Source organism: Perognathus longimembris, chromosome 6 (genome assembly GCF_023159225.1).
Source record: "Perognathus longimembris pacificus isolate PPM17 chromosome 6, ASM2315922v1, whole genome shotgun sequence".
In the NCBI taxonomy this organism is placed as follows: Eukaryota; Metazoa; Chordata; class Mammalia; order Rodentia; family Heteromyidae; genus Perognathus; species Perognathus longimembris.
In genome coordinates, this window is record NC_063166.1 from 17,242,466 (window position 1) to 17,260,139 (window position 17,674).

General features: G+C 42.2%; 1 protein-coding gene across 1 annotated transcript; it reads right to left on the reverse strand.

Annotated features, from left to right (window-relative positions):
- Window positions 1–1,441: 1,441 nt before the first annotated feature.
- Btn1a1 (butyrophilin subfamily 1 member A1) lies at window positions 1,442–7,041 on the reverse strand. Its single transcript, XM_048348254.1, has 7 exons — window positions 6,963–7,041; window positions 6,389–6,736; window positions 4,997–5,278; window positions 3,358–3,501; window positions 2,765–2,785; window positions 2,648–2,674; window positions 1,442–2,115 (listed from the first exon to the last, which is right to left on the reverse strand). Exons 1-7 carry the CDS (start codon window positions 7,039–7,041, stop codon window positions 1,442–1,444), a joined length of 1,575 nt encoding a protein of 524 aa, XP_048204211.1.
- Between the last annotated feature and the right edge of the window lie 10,633 nt (window positions 7,042–17,674).

Consider the following 17,674-nt stretch of genomic DNA (forward strand, 5'->3'; position numbering starts at 1 on the left):
CCCTGTGGTTGTTTCCTTGTTTGTTTTGGGTGGTTTCTTTTTTGTTGTTTTGTTTTTTGGGTTTTTGTTTGTTTGTTTTCTTGCTTGTTAGCAGCATTCACTTTATAGCCACCTCTTTTGGTAAGCCACAGCATTTGAGTCCAGTGATCAGCCTTGCATCATCCAGAATGGAACTACTTGGCCAGTTATAGTCCCTATGCAGGTCTCTCTCCCTGTTTTGCATTGTTTCAGTCCCACTTGTTGGGATAAAGAAAAGAAAGCTCAGAGATTGCCTTGATCGATCAGACAGATTTATTTATTAGGTTACGATCATGGGCAACATCCAACCCCAAAGCTAGAAAACCCCCATTGAATTGGTAGGTATGAGCCTGGATACATCTAGTCATTGGCAAAAACAAACCTTCATGTATACAGAAAAGGCTCAGGGACCAACATAAACAGGTTTGATCAATCCAGCTGTGCTAAGCACGTGGTGCAGCATTTGGGGACTCTTCAGAGAAGCGGCATGTAAAATCAGGGTAGAGAGCTGGGCAAGGAGACAGTAAGGAGTGGCACAGTGTGGCAATGGATGGAAACCAGGCTAACTGAAGGTATGAGAGGTTTGGACATTGGACTGCAGGCTGAGAGAGCATGGAACTGATACCACTCTAGGATGCTAAACCAAAAAGGGAGAGCTAGAAACTTGTTGTATCAACAAAGTGAGAATGGGTTGACCCTCAAGCCAAGGAGAAATAGGAAGGTGTAGAGAGAAGAACAGGGCCTGAGATAAGGCTGTGCAGACAACCTGTGGACTTTGTTAAAAATTCCCTCCTTTCTAACTTTCTGACTAGCCCTCCAACCCTGCTCACTCTGCTCCTCTCTATTCCCCATTCCCCACAGCTCAGCTCATTAGGAAAAAAAAAATCTATCATGTAGGATATGGCTCAGAAAATGTGATCTACAAGACTAGAAAATATCTAGAGACAGAACAGAGTACCTCATTTTACTTCATCATAGCGTCCAATTCAATTTCCTTAAGGGGATTTTAACCTAAGGTCATCCTTTTCCAGTAGTTTTTTTTTTGTTTGTTTGTTTTCTATTTGCCTAAAACCTATTCCTCTGCATACCTCCATTCCAGACACAGAGACCTTTCTGCCACAATCCTATGTTGGCCTAAACCCATCTCCTCCTCTTGGCTGTTTGCTCCAAATCCTTCCCTGTGGGTTCTGGCCTTAAGGAATCAGAGAGCAAGAAATAGTTTAGACATTACCTCATCCCCCCACCACCCCCTCACCAAATATTGGTACAGAAACTGATTAGCAGTAACAACACAACCTTCCTAAGATGAAGTATCAATACCCAACAGGCAGAAATAGAGACTATGTGAGGCTGTCAGCTAACACCTTGAAGTGATGGAGTAGAGGAATTAGAGCAAAAGACAGCTGTTGAACAGGGGCATTTCTTAAGGTATCCCTTGGTTGGATTGGGAAGGGATTAGTTTAGAATGCAGGGTGTCAATATCTCCAGAGGCAGAATCCTCCCCCATAGGGGACAAAGGGATACCCTTAGAAAGGTCCTGGCTATTAGCAATGACTGTAATGCCCTCAGGCCTGCCAGCAACTGGACAGATGGTCAAGGGCTTTTTACCACAGGACCATAGGCAAAAGAATGGCCGGAGGGGGCCAGAGAAAGAAATACTGGGAAAAGTATAGATATGAGATCCATCAGTCATGTTATAGAAGGAGATGTCTCCTGATTCATAGTCCAGGAAAACGCCAACACGGCGAGGCGATCCTGCTAATGGAAGAGGAGTCCGGAGTGGTGTAAGGGCCCAGTATCCATTTCCATACAGCTCCACAGCCCAGAACCCATTTTCAGGAGTCATGGGGTCAAATCCTTTCTTTATCACATCCTCTCTACACACACCGATTGCCCAATCGGTCCTATCTCCCACCTCCACCTCCCAGTAATGACCTCCTGAAGTGAAAGTTTCATGGCCTAACACACAGGGCCAAGAGTCAAATCTCTCTGGTTTGTCAGGCACTTTCTGGCGTGAATCTTCCAGCCGAACAGATTTTGAGTCTTCATACAGAAAGAGGTGGGGATGGGCTGTGTCTGGATCGAGAGTCACATCAACTGGAGATAAAAAAGAATATGAGCACCAGTGAATGTTAAGGGATCTACCTCTTTTTGTTTCTCCCAAGAAATAATCATGTTGTTAGGAGCTGGCAGGTGTCAAGAGAGAACTGCCTTGCTAGCTTAAGAGTTTCCATTTTCCTCCTAGGCTCCAAACTCATTAGCAGTAATGTAAGGGTTGACCATCCCTAATAGGATGTTAACAGATGGGGCTTGTCTCCTATCCATCCTCCAAGGATCCACTTCAAGGTAAGTGTTAAGGTATTTACTATCACCTTGTCCCCTTCTTTTTGGATTGCTACTTTTTTTTGTCAGTCATGGGGCTTGAACTCTGGGCCTGGGTGCTGTTCCTGAGCTCTTCAGCTCAAACCTAGAGCTCTACCATTTGAGCCACAGCACCACTTCACCTTGTCCCTTTCTTATCTGAGTGACTACAATGCTTTATTCTCAGGCTCAAGCTTCATAGGACTTTGAATTACTGAGATCTGGGATACAGGGCCTCCAAGGTCTTGAGAAGTTCAGAGCCACTAACCTGCATGTAATGTAGCCTTTTTCCATTCTGCAATGAAAACGAGAGATTGTCAGTGACTGGTTATAAAATAAGAGAGAGAAAACTCTGTGAATGAAATAATGACAAGACAGAACTTACCGAGTTCTTCTAGTAGTTTCTCTGGAAAACAAACAATATAACTTTAGTGGCTTTTTATAATAAACAGAAATGGTAAGGGAAACACATAAAGGAGGAATTGTTTATTCATGACTACCTGATTGCTGAAACATTACCAATAAATAAGGAATGGTATATAGTTCTATTTTGTTTTCTAAGAAATACTCAGGAAGTTCCTTCTGACTTTGGATTAGCTCTTTAATAGTAAAATCATTATTGGGAACTAAGCTAGAAGTTGAGATAAGTGAGTCAATATCAATTAGAATGGGCTTTGAGAGTTGGAGGCATGGCTCAGTTGGTAAAGTAGTAACCAATGAGTGAAAGTGTTTGGTACCAAGTTCAAGTCCTGGTCTTGAACAAAACAAAACAAAACAAGAACCAGTTTTTATTGTACCCCAGATCTCTCTTCATTACATTAGGTATCTGCCATTTCAGAAGACTTATAATTCCTTCCAATTTGCAGAATTCTAGAATTAAATATCTTCTTGTTAAAAGTCATCTTAAAGACCATGAATCCAAACATCCTCTGAAGCACTCCTGAGAATGAATTAATCCTTGTAGATTCCATGACTTACCTGTAGAACCAAATTCACTCTTCCTCTCTCTTTCCTTGTACAGTCTCCAAATAAAAAATATAGAACCAATGGTGAGAAGTCCTAAGACGATTAGCACAACAGCCACAGACACTATCCAGGGAGTCAGTCTTGGGAAGAAGGGAGCTAAAAGAAAACCCCAAAGAACACTGGTTGGGAAACTCTGGGTAAGTACAGCTTTTCTCCTAGTGCTAAAAGGAGATGGAACAAATGATGGGAACCACTTCTGACTACCATGGCAAAATCATGCTACTGTAGGCTTTTCAGAAAAAAATTGACCTTCGGAAATGCATAGAAGACAAAGAGAGGTATGAAGAGTCATTTGGTGACAAAACATATGGAATAAAGGATATCATGAACTAAATCATGTTTCAGAAATTCCTGTTTTCCTCATGGTAGAATTTATTTTTATTCTTTTAAACTTTAAAAAATTAAGTTGTTATGGACTAGGAATGTGGCTTAGTGATAGAGTGCTCGCCTAACCATGCATGAAGTCCTGGATTCCTCAGTATCACACAAACAGAAAAAGCTGGAAGTGGCACTGTGGCTCAAGTGGTAGAGCACTATCCTTGAGCAAAAGAAGCTCAGGGACAGGGCCCACGTCCTGAGTTCAAGTCCCAGGACTGGCAAAAAAAATTATGTAGTTGTTCAAAGGGGTTACCATTCAACATTCCATTTTTAAGTACAATACACCTTGATCAACATCACCACTTCCATCATTCTTCCCTTTCCCTTCAAACCCAACTTCTCCTCTCAATTTCCCCAGTTTTTTAGGATATGCATTTCCCCCTCCTTCCTCTCTTCATTTGTGAAAGGTAGCCCCTCCCCTTGACCATCTCCCAGTACATCTCTCTACCAGCTTTGAACTCCTCTTTCTAAGGAGTTACTACATTTGAATTCCCCGCCTACCTCATACTGTGGTTAATATATTAATGTATATTTGTATACAATGCTGTATGTGTGTCTGTATATTTATAAATTAGATCTACTTTCCACAAATGAGAGAAAACATGTGTTCTTTGTCTCTCTGGGCTACCTTACTTCACTTCATAAATTTTTTCAAGTCTATCCAAGCATTTTCTTCTTAACTATCAGTGCAGGATAGGAGCCAAGGGGACACTGAAGCTGAATCAGGAATTAAAAATATCACATCTGTTTGTAACAGAATAAGAATCGTTAACAAAAAGAGAAAGAAAGAAAGAAAAGTTCCTGCCTACACCATAAGTAGTTCCTAGGAGATAAGGAGAGGATTTGTTTCCCTGAGGACTCTGGAAATCTATACTGACATCTAGCATGGAATGAAAAGGGGCTGAGCAGGTAAGGGTAGAAATAGTAAAACTAAAAAAGTTAATTTAAGGAGGAGGATCGAGAGATCCAGCTTGTCATTCCAGATACATTTTCTAAAATGAACAGTCTGAAATTTCTACGAGGTTTAGGTGTTTGTGCTTTCAGAATACTTATTATTCCAGTGATATTGGTGGGTCTTCTTCAAGGCAATGAATAAACTCTTAGGTAGGAAGAGTAGACAACTCTGCTATGAGATCACACCTGAGTAGGTAGTCCCAGATTGTATGCTCCTGAAACTGTGTCAATACAGGAATTCAGCATTGGTTGCACTGACCTGGTATGGAAATTCTTGCTTCCTTCTCCTGGCCAAGAAGGTGATTGTGGATAGAGCAGGACACGTTCTCTATGGAGTTACTTCCAATTATCACTGAAGCTACCACATTGATAAGGCCTTCTTCATCAGGATTCTTGGACTCTGACCTGGAGGATAAAGTCTGTCCTGTGGGAGTTCTCCACTGGACCTGGGGCTCTGGATACCACCCCATGGAGGTACACTCTAGCCGCACTTGTCCACTTTCTTGAACTTCCATACTGATGTGAGGATCGGAGCCTACAGCTATAAAGAGAGAAGCTGGACTTAATCTTCCAGTGGATACCTTCTGGGAGACTCATAATCATAGTTAGAGGGAAAAGAGAGCAAGATACAAAAAATAAAAAGAGGAATGGGAAAAAAGGATTCCTTTCAATATTTTATTACAGAGGGAAAAATTTTATACACATTATTATAGAGATATGACTTATTAGAATTTAACCTTTGAAATGAGAGGAGGAAAAGCAGAAGTCAGATGAGGCTTCCAGTCAAAATAGCAGAAACAGCAAGACTACTGGCTTTGAAGTGGGTCAACAGCTATCCTGGGAATGCGAGAGATGACCAAAAGCTCTATGGTAGAAAGTATTATGAGATGACATTGAGGAAGAACTAGAATTGAGCTATTTAAAGATAGAAAAAAGAGTATTCTCAGAAGAAGATCCTTTTCTTTGGGATCACAACTGAGAGTTAAATATTTTGTGTGTGCCAGTCCTGATATTTGGCCTGGGTGCTGTCCCTTAGCTTCTTCTCTCAAGGTTGTTCTACCACAGTGGAAAATATGGCAAAAGGGATTTATTTGATGCCCATCACTAGTAAATGGGAATGTCAAACTGCAATGCAATGTATATTTTCATCAAGAATGACAACCATTGTCATTGTGATTACACCCAGAGTTTTCTTTTGAAGAAGAAAAAGAAATCAAAGCCAAGTATTTATTTCTGGACAGACCAAGAGCAGTAGCAAGCCTCTATTTTCTATGTGACCTTAGGAAATCAGTCCTTAGAGGCTTATCTATGAACTAGCCTCAAATATGTGAGATTCTCACCACAGCTTTGCAAAATGGTAAAAATAGACACAATTTGCCTGTCTGATTCTGGGAATCACTCAATTATGATGTAATTGTATAAAATGAGGGGAAAGGGCAGAAGATAATTGAAATGCAACTCTATGAAGATATGTCACTTTGTTTTTTCCCTACTGAGTTCAAACCCCTTCCCAGTTATCTCTAACAGCAGACCTACCAACCCTCTGCAAAAGATTCAGAGATGAATCTGGTGGTTTTTATAGTAAGAGACCCATAGGAAAATAAATTCAGCATGGTAGTCAGGGAATGTGAGAGTTCTTCAGGGCCCTTACCAGCCACTTTCAGGTGCATGATAGCCTCTTCATAGCTTTCATTCTCCCTGAAAAAGCATCGGTATTCCCCATCGTCCGAGACCCTGACACCATGAATCCTCACAGCAGCATGTCCAGTGGTGATGTTGTCCTTCACCAGTGTCACCCTCCCTCGGTACTGCGGCATCTGCTCCCTGTCCTGCTCCTGCTGATTCTGGTATAGGAACACTGCCGGTGACAAGGTTTGTCGAAACCACCTTAACTCCATGTGCTGTGCACTCATGTTTAGGGAAAGATGACAAGGCAGCTGGGCATCTGTACCCACCACAGCTAGGATGGGTTCTTTGGGTCCAATCACATCAAAGTAAGCTGCCAAAACAAGTAGAGTGAGACCAGATGAGGGGATGGGAATTGAGGATCCATTGAGACTAGGCCCCTATTAAGAGGCTAGCATTCCTTGCACAATTTTTTTTTCTGTGGTATTTTGAGAAAGTTCACCTAGACCCCATTGGAGGTCTCTATAGACTAGTTTAATTTATTGGGATATTTCAACCAGAGAAAGAGAGAGAGAAAAAGAACAAGAAGGGAGACCTACCTGAATTCAGCTTGGGCAGCTGCAGGAGAATGAAGATGAGCAGATACCTGGAGAGGCAGGAATTTGGAGAAACTGCCATCTCTGACCTTTCTGGGGCAGGAGGACACAGATGTGAGTCTGCCAGGAGCTTCAGCCTAGATGAACAACCAGAAAGTAACGATGGACTCTGTAGACCTTGTGTTCTGAATAGTCAACATCAGGTCTCACCCACCTGGAGGGCTCTGGTTATTTGTATCTCAAGACCCTCTGTATCTCCTCAGCAGGAGGAGTTTTCAATCCATGCCATCAACCATCAGGGCCCACTCACTCACCTTCCTGTTCTGTCAAGCATATACGAAACAGCAAATAGGGTCCTGTTGTACCAAAATAGACAGAGTCTGCAGACAGGAGTTGTGAGATACCTACTGTTGTCATCAATGAGTTGCACATAAATCAACAAATCTTGGAATCACTGCATTAAAGAAAAAAAAATAAAGGTTTGTTTATAATAGAACAATTCCTTATTTGTTTGTAGAAATGACATTAAAAGCCAGGTGCTAGTGAGTCATGCCTATAATCCTAGCTACTCAGGAGTCTGAAACCAGCCTGGGTAAGAAAGTCTGTGAGACTCTTATCTCCAATTAAACACTAGAAAACTGGAAGTGTAACTGTGGCTCAAAGTAATGGAGTGCTAGCCTTGGGCAGAAAAGCTCAGGGACAGTGCTTGGGCCCTGAGTTCAAGCCCCATGACCTACAAAAAAAAAAAAAAAAAGAAGAAGAAGAAGGAAAGAAAGAAAGAAATGGCAATACAAAAAGACCATGAGGTTGAAATGGAGACAAATGAAATGAGATGAAGAAAAGGAGAGAGAAAAGATGGGAGGAAATAGAACAAGAAGAGGGAACTGTAGAATGTGAAGAATAGAAGGCCCAGTACTAGTGAAGAAGTTGGAAAGAGGTAACTATACCTTCCCGCTGTTCACTTACCAGGGACATCTACTGACCTGGATGATCATAGAAGAATGGCACAAGGAGTCACTGTCAAGTGAAAAAGCTGGTTCTGGTCCCAGGGGCAAAAGTTAAAAGCCAGCAAAAGAAGGAAGGGGGAAGTGCTCTCTGAAAATCCTGCATAAGGTGGCCTGGTATATTTACTTTGGGGGGAAAAAGGTTTCCCACAGAATAGAGAACTATGAATTTGTAGTCTTCTGCTCAGACATCAGGATATACATCAATGAGCTGGACTAAATAAAAAAGAATGAAGAAAAAAGAAGGATGACCTCTTCCTTTCATCACTGCCCACCCTCACTAACTAACAGCCACAGTGTATCTCCACATTACTTGGGAAAGGAGAAATGAATCAGCTAATCTTCTGGCCCACTTTCAAGAAACCTTTTGATTTCCAATAAAAAATTAGAGATAATTATTACCATATCTTTCTTTCTACTCTCATGAAAATGCTGAGGGGGGTTTCATTCTCACATATCTTGAAACTTTCTCTTTGATAGGTAGAAACTCAGAATTCTGAAGAAATGAAGATCTAGTAGTCTACACACAGGACAAACAGAGAGAGAGACAAAGAGAGAGTATTCTGCAGTAACAGAGAGACTCATAGAAGATTTTTTTTTTGAGCAATGTCAAGGGGGATTCAAATTTTCTAAGCCCTTTTATGAGTTTCTTTGGAAAATCAGCAAAATTAAAGTTTCATTTAATTTAAACAACATAGCAAGCAGTTATTGAATGTATACCAGGAGTGTGTATCTAAAACATACAACAAAACAATGATTTCTTTCTGTGAATATCTGATTACTGAGAAAAATGTCAATAAAGCATGAACTTTCTGTTTCAGTTCTTTTGTTCTGAGAATTAAACAGGAAGTTCCTTTGGCATTATATGTTAAGAGGTTTTCCTTTACTGGGAAACTGAAAGTGTGGGGCCAAGTTTAAGTGAGTACTGTAAGGCTGGGAGTCAAGTGTGACTGCCTATGGTCAAACTGTCAGCTAAGCTCACCAGCTATCCAACCAAGTGGATTTATTGGTACTTTTTACAGCATGATGTCCTACAATAAAAAGCGAATTCCACACACCAGGGACAATTGGAAGGTAAGTACATGTCAAAAAGAGGATATTAGAGACTCTCATTGAGGCTGCATAACTATTTGTTACAGGATTTAGGTTTATATTAGGAGAGCTGAGGAAAGTTCCATAAAGAAAGAGCTTGTTCTTGAATGGCAGAAAGTGGAGGAGAATTCTATGATTGGGCAGTCTACTAGGTTTTGGAAGTGGGAGGAGCAAAGTGGGCTAAATTTATAACTGGTAAAGAAGCAGCAATCACTTTGGAGATGGCCATTTTGTTTTGCAGTATTCTTGTCTGTGTCATCATGTGGTTATGGAGTGGTCATGTTTTCAGTCATCCAATCACAATGTCAGAATAACCTTGCTTTTTAATTGGTGCATAAACTTGTTTAAATAGGAAACATATAACTTACCTGTGAGTGCCTGGTCAGCATCCATGCTTCCAGGTTTACTTTTGTCTTTTTCAGTCAGAGCCTGTAGTACCATTCAGCTCTTTTTTTTTTTTTTTTTTTTTTTTTTTTTTGCCAGCCCTGGGGCTTGAACTCAGGGCTTGAGCACTGTCCCTGGCTTCTTTTTGCTCAAGGCTAGCACTCTACCACTTGAGCCACAGCACCACTTCTGTCCATTTTCTATATATGTGGTGCTAAAGAATAGAACCCAGGGCTTCATGCATGCTAGGCAAGCACTCTGCCACCAGGCCACATTCCCAGCCCTACCATTCAGCTCTATAGGTATTTGATGGGAACTTTTTGTTGCTTCTTTGTTTTATCTTTTCTTTGAGACAGGGTTTCAGAGCTCAGACTGGCCTGGAACTCACCATGTAGTCTAGGCTAGCTTCACATTCACAGTCCTACTGGCTACCTCCCAAGTGATAGGATTGTGCATGTACTACCATGCCTGACTTCCCCATGCTTCTTCATGGGTGGAATATATGCACTACTTTTTGCCTTGGGTTTTGCCAGTGGCATGTGAATAGAAATAACAGTGCCAGCTCTAATTCAAAGACCTTACAAATGTCACTTTTCCTACTTTTCTTCTTCTGCCATCATATGCTGGTTTTCTAACTGATCCCAGGAGGATGATAGATCCACGGAGTAGAGGCACCATAGCTGATTCTGAAGTTTATAGTGGAAGAATAACTCTGATTTTAATTTAGACTATGTAATTCTAGTTACCTTGCAGAAATGTGAGCTGTATACATGCTTCTTTTTTTTTCTAAGCTTCTAAGCTTAAAAATAGTGACAATAGCTAACAAATACAGATGAATAGGAAGTAAAAAAACAAAAAACAAAAACCCTGTTCTATTTTATCCAAGAATCCTCAGAGAGAGCTGCTGTAGTCTTTAGTTTTATAGAACTTAATAGGAGTTTAACATCTGTCTCCTAGGGCTGTTATGAGAACTCTGTAAGGGTGAATAGGACATTTAAACATTTTTTAAGCCACACAAATTCATTTTCAAAATCCAATACTTTTTTGTTTTTGAGGGACAAAGGGTGAACAAATGCAGCAGTGGTACTCACTAGATCCTAAGTTGACAATGAACTATACAACTTGTGAGTGGGGTTGAGAGGGAAAAACTGGGAGTGAGGGAAGAGGTGACATTGTCAAAAAAAAATGTACTTTTCCAGTGACTTATGTAACTGTAACCCCTCTCTATATCACTGTTATAAAAACAATAAAAAAATTCAAAAAAAATCTAGCTCATTTTTATAAAGTTTATTTCCCTCTTTGTGCAGATGAGGAAACTAAAACATTGTGAAATTATTACCTTCTCAAAATATAACCAGTGAGACTAGGCCTGAATTCCCCTTCTGATATTTAGTACTTTTTCTTAAAGGAAAAACAAAAATCAAAACCAAAACCAAACACCAAACAAACAAAAAAACACTAAAGAGTATGTCAATAATATCAGAAATGAAAATCAGAAACTCATCCTCAACAGCTATTTTCATATTTTATTTCTTTTCAGATCTTACATTAATGATGAGGGCTTTGAGTGCATTGAATGTACATTAAAAGTACACTAAACATTATTGAGGTTATGGGAATATGGCCTAGTGGTAAAGTGCTCACCTTGTGTACATGAAGCCCTGGGTTCGATTCCTTAGTACCACATACACAGAAAAAGCTGGAAATGGTGCTATGGCTCAAGTTGTAGAGTGCTAGCTTTGAGCAAAAAGAAGCCAGGGACAGTGCTCAGGCCCTGAGTCTAAGCCCCAAGACTGGCAAAAAACAAAACAAAAAACATTATTGAATCACCTTGAAGCAAAAACACTACCTTAATGTAAGGTTCGCAAGAAAGGAAATCCACCACATGGTTCAGGCAGAAAGGAGTTGATTGGGGGAAAGCAAACTGCCAGCCCACACAAGATGGAGGTATGGGAAGACAGAGGGGCAGACTTAAAACAGGTGGGGGGGCATGGAGCCCTCCTAGGGGTGAACCTTGAAAAAATAAGTCCCAGTCATCCCAGGGGACCATGCAGAGATAGTCACGAGCAGGAGAAGGTTTATAAAGAGGTTTATTAGTGGGGCCATATCTCCCTCGAGAGGGAGCAATATGGAGCAATATGGCATCTGCACCTTATCCTGGTGGTAGTTTATATATCTCTGGGGCTAAAGGGGAAGTGGGAGTGGCTCATTATAGCTCTAGGGCAGGGAGTTTAGGTATGGGTTAATCTAGGGGCTAAAGGGAGGAGCTGAGGACCTGAGGAAGGGGAAAAGCTAACAGACCTTACACTTAACGCTTAAGTCTTAGATGCCCCTGTCTTAATGGCTCCTCTGGCCACTGAAAGTGGTTACTTACTGGAATACTAAAGTTCTAGCTATAATTATAGGGCCTTTCTACAGCCTGTTTATTCCACTCAAGCCAAGCCAGCACATCATAGACTTATTCCACTGGGTAGCTTAGAATATAGTATTTTCTCATTCTACTTCTAGGCCTCACTGTGGAGATCTTTGGCATTGTGTAGAAATAGACCATCAGATCTAGAGTTCCCATAGCGGTCAAGGTGGGGCTTAACTATTGCAGACAGGGTGGGTTGTTGAAGTATCACAGCCTCTTTTTGCCCTTTCCAGTTGCGGTGGGAGCTGATGTCTACTATGCTTTGGGGTTGGTTGTTGGGTGTTTTTTTTGTTTGTTTCTGGTCATGGAGCTTGAACTCAAGGTCTCGGCACTGTCCATGAACTTTTTTTGCTCAAGGCTAGTACTCTACCACTTGAGCCATAGAGCCACTTCCAGCTTTTTCTGTGTATGTGGTACTGAGGAATTAAAACCCAGGGCTTCATGCATACTAGGCAAGCACTCTACTGCGAAGCCTCATTCCCAGACCCTCTCACTTTAATCTCATAACTTCTTTGTACTCTTGAAAAACAAATATTTTTATTTATTTATTTTTATTTATGTGGGTTCGACTTATCAATAGTAAATTAGAAATTAAAACAAAGAACCTTTTGTATTAGTTTATTTTAAAAAACACTTTATACAGTATTACAAAAGCACAAATTCCAGGTATCGGAGTCATAATACAATTATGTCACTTACTATCTGGAAAATGCCAAACCATAAGAAAAATAATGTTAGTAAAAGAAGTGAAGGCTGATTTATGTGTGTGTGTGTGTGTGTGTGTGTGTGTGTGTGTGTGCATGTGTGCCAGTCTTAGGGCTTAAACTCTAGGCCTAGGTACTATCCCTGAGCTTTTGAGTTTTTGTGCTCAAGATTACCACCCTACCACTTGAGCTATAGCTCTACTTCTGGCTTTTTCCCTCCTCCCCCTCTCCCTTCCCCTCGCCTCTTCTTTCTTTTCCCCCTCCTCTTCCTCCTTTGGCAGTTTATTGGCAAGTCTCACAGACTTTCCTGCCCAGTCTGACTGAGCAATTGATCTTGGGCAATAGTTCTGCTATAACTTCACACATTCACATTGTTCAGTTGGATGTGGCCCAACCAGACAGAGGTAGAGAACTCTTGGACAGTGGTGCTTTCTTTGGCTGGGAACAATTTCACAGTATGGTCTTGAGCCATCAATACTTGGAAGACACGTGCATGTGCATGTGCATGTAGCTTGATCTTAAAGGAGGTGGGTGACGGGGCCAAGTACTACAGCATCCAATACAGTAAGAAAATGAGCGTAGAATTAGATAGTTGTCTGCAGAAGGGTGCTAGGCAGAGGGAGAAAAAAGTTTTGATGTTGAAAGTAATATAAATATGAGGTGCCAGACTTTGAAGTCAGGCCCCACCACGTGAACCCCATTTTAGAATCGAACCCTGAGCCAATCAGATTTGTACCTGTGTTCTAATCTTGCTTGCACAGCTGATTGTTGTAACCTTGTTCTTTGCCTTTATAAGCCCTGTGTAATCACAGCTCGGGGCTTCCTCCTAACCTCCGCTGTGTCGGTGGGTAGGACGAGGCCCGAGTTGGCAGCTCGTTAAATAAAGCCTTGCCTTGCTTTTGCATTTCGGAGTGTCTGAATCTCGGTGGTCTTCTTGGGGGTGGTCTTGCGTCTTGGCACAACATTTGGGGTTTCGTCCGGGATAGCCCCAGAGACCCCGAGATCCCAGACTCCGAAGGTAAGAAAACAGCACTGTTCATTTGTCTTGTCCTGTAATTTGTCTGTTTTGCTTTTGCTTGTAGGGCGCGAGTCAGTTTGGTTTTTGGCCGGAACTGACCAGGAGGACCTCCTAAACGAGACTCAACCCGCCCACCTTGTACTTGGGTCTGCTCCTTCTGCTTATCTGGCAGGAGGTTGTGGGCCAACTTGGGTCCACTCCTCCCGTACCCTGGCAGGAGGTTGTGGGCCAACTTGGGAGATCTCCAACTCGTAACTCGGGTCCACTCCTTCTGCACCCTTGCAGGAGGTTGTGGGCCAACTCGGGTCCACTCCTTCTTACAGGAGGTTGTGGGCCAACTCGGGTCCATTCCTTCTGCACCCTTGTAGGAGGTTGTGGGCCAGCTTGGGAGATCTCCAACTCGTAACTTTTCTTAGGCCTGTGTGTTTTCCTCCTTTTGTATTAATTGTTTTGTTTTTGTAGCCTTTTGGAAGAAATTTGGAAGTAAAATTGTCCTAAATAATTATTGCAAAGTGAGAAAAGGAGAATTATGGCTACCAAAATGTTTAATTGCCATTCCAGCTTCTTTGTAGGTTTTTTTGTAACAGTTTCCAGCAGGCCCACAGAGAAGCACAGGTGATTCCTACAAGTTTGTCAAGATCTAATACTGACCCTTAATAAGTTCCAGGTAAGAGAGCATGCTTAAAAACTACTTCTGTGTGGACCACCTTGTTGCTTATAATTGGAGTAAAGTGGCCCCTTATAAGACTCATTGATCTGAATCTGCGGTTCGAAGCCAGCCCGGGCAAAGAAAGGTCCCTGTGAGAGACTTGTCTGTAATCAGCCAGCAGAGTGCTGGGAACGGAGTGGTGTGGAGCTCAAAAGTGGTACGGTGCTAGTCTTGAGCTGGAGAGCTGAGGGACAGCACTCAGGCCCTGAGTCCAAGTCGAAAGTCACTCCTCCTGGGACAAAAGTGATGGAGCATCCAGAGGCAGTAAGCCACTGCTTGGATGGCAGAGATGGTGTCAGATCCTAGAGTCACTACTGTTGGCCTTTCAAAAGTTAAAGCTGGGAAGTCCTAGAAGAATAGTTCGTAAGCATGCCTTTCCAATGCCCATGTCTGTCTACTGGGCAGGAATTTGCCAGTCATCTGTGATAGTGGTTAGTAAGGGTAAGTTTGTCAAATGAGAGGATAGATTAAAATCTCACCCCCCGCATTTACTCAAAGCCCTGACTGGCAGTGAGAATTTTAAGCTCATACATCTGTTTAGTAAAGAAAGCTTGTAGACCTGAGATTGTGTCCTTATTGAGATCTGTTAAAGGCCTGTCAGCTTGCCAATGCCCCCAATCAACAGATTACTAAAGGAGCTCGCCTCTGTGGGAATAGGCCAGGTGTGTATTGGGAAGTAGATTTCACAGAAATTACAAATATTTGCTAGTTTTTGTAGACACATTTTCAGGATGGGTTGAAGCCTATCCAACAAAGCATGAGACTGCGAATGTAGTGGCTAAGAAGATCTGGAAGAAATCCTACCCAGGTATGGCTTCCCATCCACCATTGGGTCAGACAACGGACAGGCTTTCGTCTCAAAAGTAAGTCAGGGAATAGCTGCAGCACTGGGGACGGATTGGAAATTGCATTGTGCTTATAGACCCCAGAGTGCAGGACAGGTAGAGAAAATGAATTGGACTCTAAAAGATATGATTCTGCTTCTGTCCCTACCCCCCATTTATTCAGACCAGGGGACTGAAATCCTAAGAACCACGGTGGAAGGAACCCTAGACGGCATCGCCACTTGGGTTCATTGCTTCTACGCCAGGCCAGCTGACCCCTTTGCCCTGGATGACAACTACCGTGGTGGAACATGGGAGGTCTCCAAGCACCCAACTCAGCCGCTTCGCCTTCGCCTCAAGAAAAGAAAGTTAGACTGAATATTGTTATAATTTTCTTTTTGCCTTCTTTCCTTACTACCCTGGCTAGTGTTGATGTTATTTTGGCAGCTCACTCCAAAGTGAGGTGAATCCTGCAGTCCCTTGGTAAAGTAGACTAAGGTTATAGGTTCCTGGCTAGGTAAGGTCAACGCCCCTGAGTCAGCCTGAAGAAATTACAGAAGATAGATGATCTTCACCCATCAGCCCCCCTTTAAAACCGAGGGACCAGAGTTATTTTCGGATACTACTTTTGGCCCTACTGGCCCATGCCTTACCTCTATATCATCCCCTAGATATGCAAGCCATTGAAATGGACAGAATGGAGCCATGATTGGCTCCCAAGGTACCAAAAAGAAAAAGGGGGAAATGAGGTGCCAGACTTTGAAGTCAGGCCCCACCACGTGAACCCCATTTTAGAATCGAACCCTGAGCCAATCAGATTTGTACCTGTGTTCTAATCTTGCTTGCACAGCTGATTGTTGTAACCTTGTTCTTTGCCTTTATAAGCCCTGTGTAATCACAGCTCGAGGCTTCCTCCTAACCTCCGCTGTGTCGGTGGGTAGGATGAGGCCCGAGTTGGCAGCTCGTTAAATAAAGCCTTGCCTTGCTTTTGCATTTCGGAGTGTCTGAATCTCGGTGGTCTTCTTGGGGGTGGTCTTGCAACTTGGCACAACAAATATGATGGAGGAAAGGATAGTTTTCAGATGTGACTCTTAGTTCTCTTTGTTTGGTTTTGTTTTTGTTGCCAGTCCTGGGGCTTGAACTCAGGGCCTGAGCACTCTCCCTGGCTTCTTTTTGCTCAAGGCTAGCACTCTGCCACTTGAGCCACAGTGCCACTTCTGGCTTTTTCTATATATATGTGGTGCTGAGAAATCATGTATACTAGACAAGCACTTTACCACTAGGCCACATTCCCAGCCCTCTTAGTTCTCATAGAAGCTGGTTTCTGAGTAATGTCTCCCTCTGCATGAGAATTCCTTAAGTATTCCTTAAATATCCTTCTTTTAACTTTGATTCTAGATTAATTTAATCTGTTCTCATTTTTATTTTTAGTTTCATCAATATATTGGATTCATGGCTGAGCTTTATCTAGTTTCAGTTTGATCACTTATTATGTTTTGTTTTAGTACTGAGGTTTGGATTTAGTCTTTTGCTTGCTAGGCAAGTGATCTACTATTTAAGCCACATGCCTAGCCTTACCATATACTTTTGACTGAGAAAGAAATCCAGGAGACTCTTTTTTTTCTTTTTTTGCCGGTCGTGGGACTTAAACTCAGGGCCTGGGCTCTGTCCTTGAGCCTCTCTGTGCTCAAGGCTAGCACTCTACCACTTGAGCCACAGCACCACTTCCGGCTTTTTCTATTTATATGGCACTGAGGAATTGAAAGCAGGGCTTCATGCATGCTAGGCAAGCACTCTACTACTAAGCCACATTCCCAGCCCCATACAGGAGATTCTTATCTCCTACTAATCACCAGACAGCTGGAAGAGGAGGTGTGGCTCAAGTAGTAGAGTGTCAGCCTTGAACAAAAGAGCCAGGTGAAAGTGTGAGCCCCTAAGTTCAAGCCAAAAGGAAGACTGTAGAGTGAAAAGGCATTAGATACACTAGTGTATTTCTCTGTGGGTGGCTGAACTTAGCTCTTTTTTTTTTTTGTCAGTCGTGGGCCTTGGACTCAGGGCCTAAGCACTGTCCCTAGCTTCTTTTTATTTTTTTGCTCAAGGCAAGCACTCTGCCACAGTGCCACTTCTGGCCGTTTACTATATATGTGGTGCTGGGGACTCGAACCCAGGGCTTCATGTATATGAGGCAAGTACTTTTACCACTACGCCATATTCCCAGCCCTGAACTCAGCTCTTGATGCCCTATACACTCAAATATCTTTTCCAGAATGGCACAAAAAATGATATTAAGAAACATTGTAAGTATCCTTTTCGGACACTGACATTAATTACAAGATTTTTAAAAAGTGAGGAAGTGGAGCTGTGGCTCAAGTGGTAGAGCACTAACGATCCTTGAGCACAAAAGCTCAGGGATAGCACCCAGGCCCTGAGTTCAAGTGCCAGGACAGGCACACACACACACACACACACACACACACAGTGAGCTAGGTAACATTAAAACTAAATAACAGAATGCAAATATATATGAAGGGTAGCTGGGTAGGAGAAGTGTAGAGAAGGATGGTAAT

Excerpts from the sequence above, each read along its gene's own strand:
- Btn1a1 (XM_048348254.1), bottom strand. The coding sequence starts at position 7,041 with ATGGCAGTTTCTCCAAATTCCTGCCTCTCCAGGTATCTGCTCATCTTC. Across the intron at positions 2,786-3,357 it reads GAGTGAATTTGGTTCTACAG|AGAAACTACTAGAAGAACTC; the intron begins GTAAGTCATGGA and ends TTTGTTTTCCAG. Across the intron at positions 2,675-2,764 it reads GAAACTACTAGAAGAACTCG|AATGGAAAAAGGCTACATTA; the intron begins GTAAGTTCTGTC and ends TTTTCATTGCAG.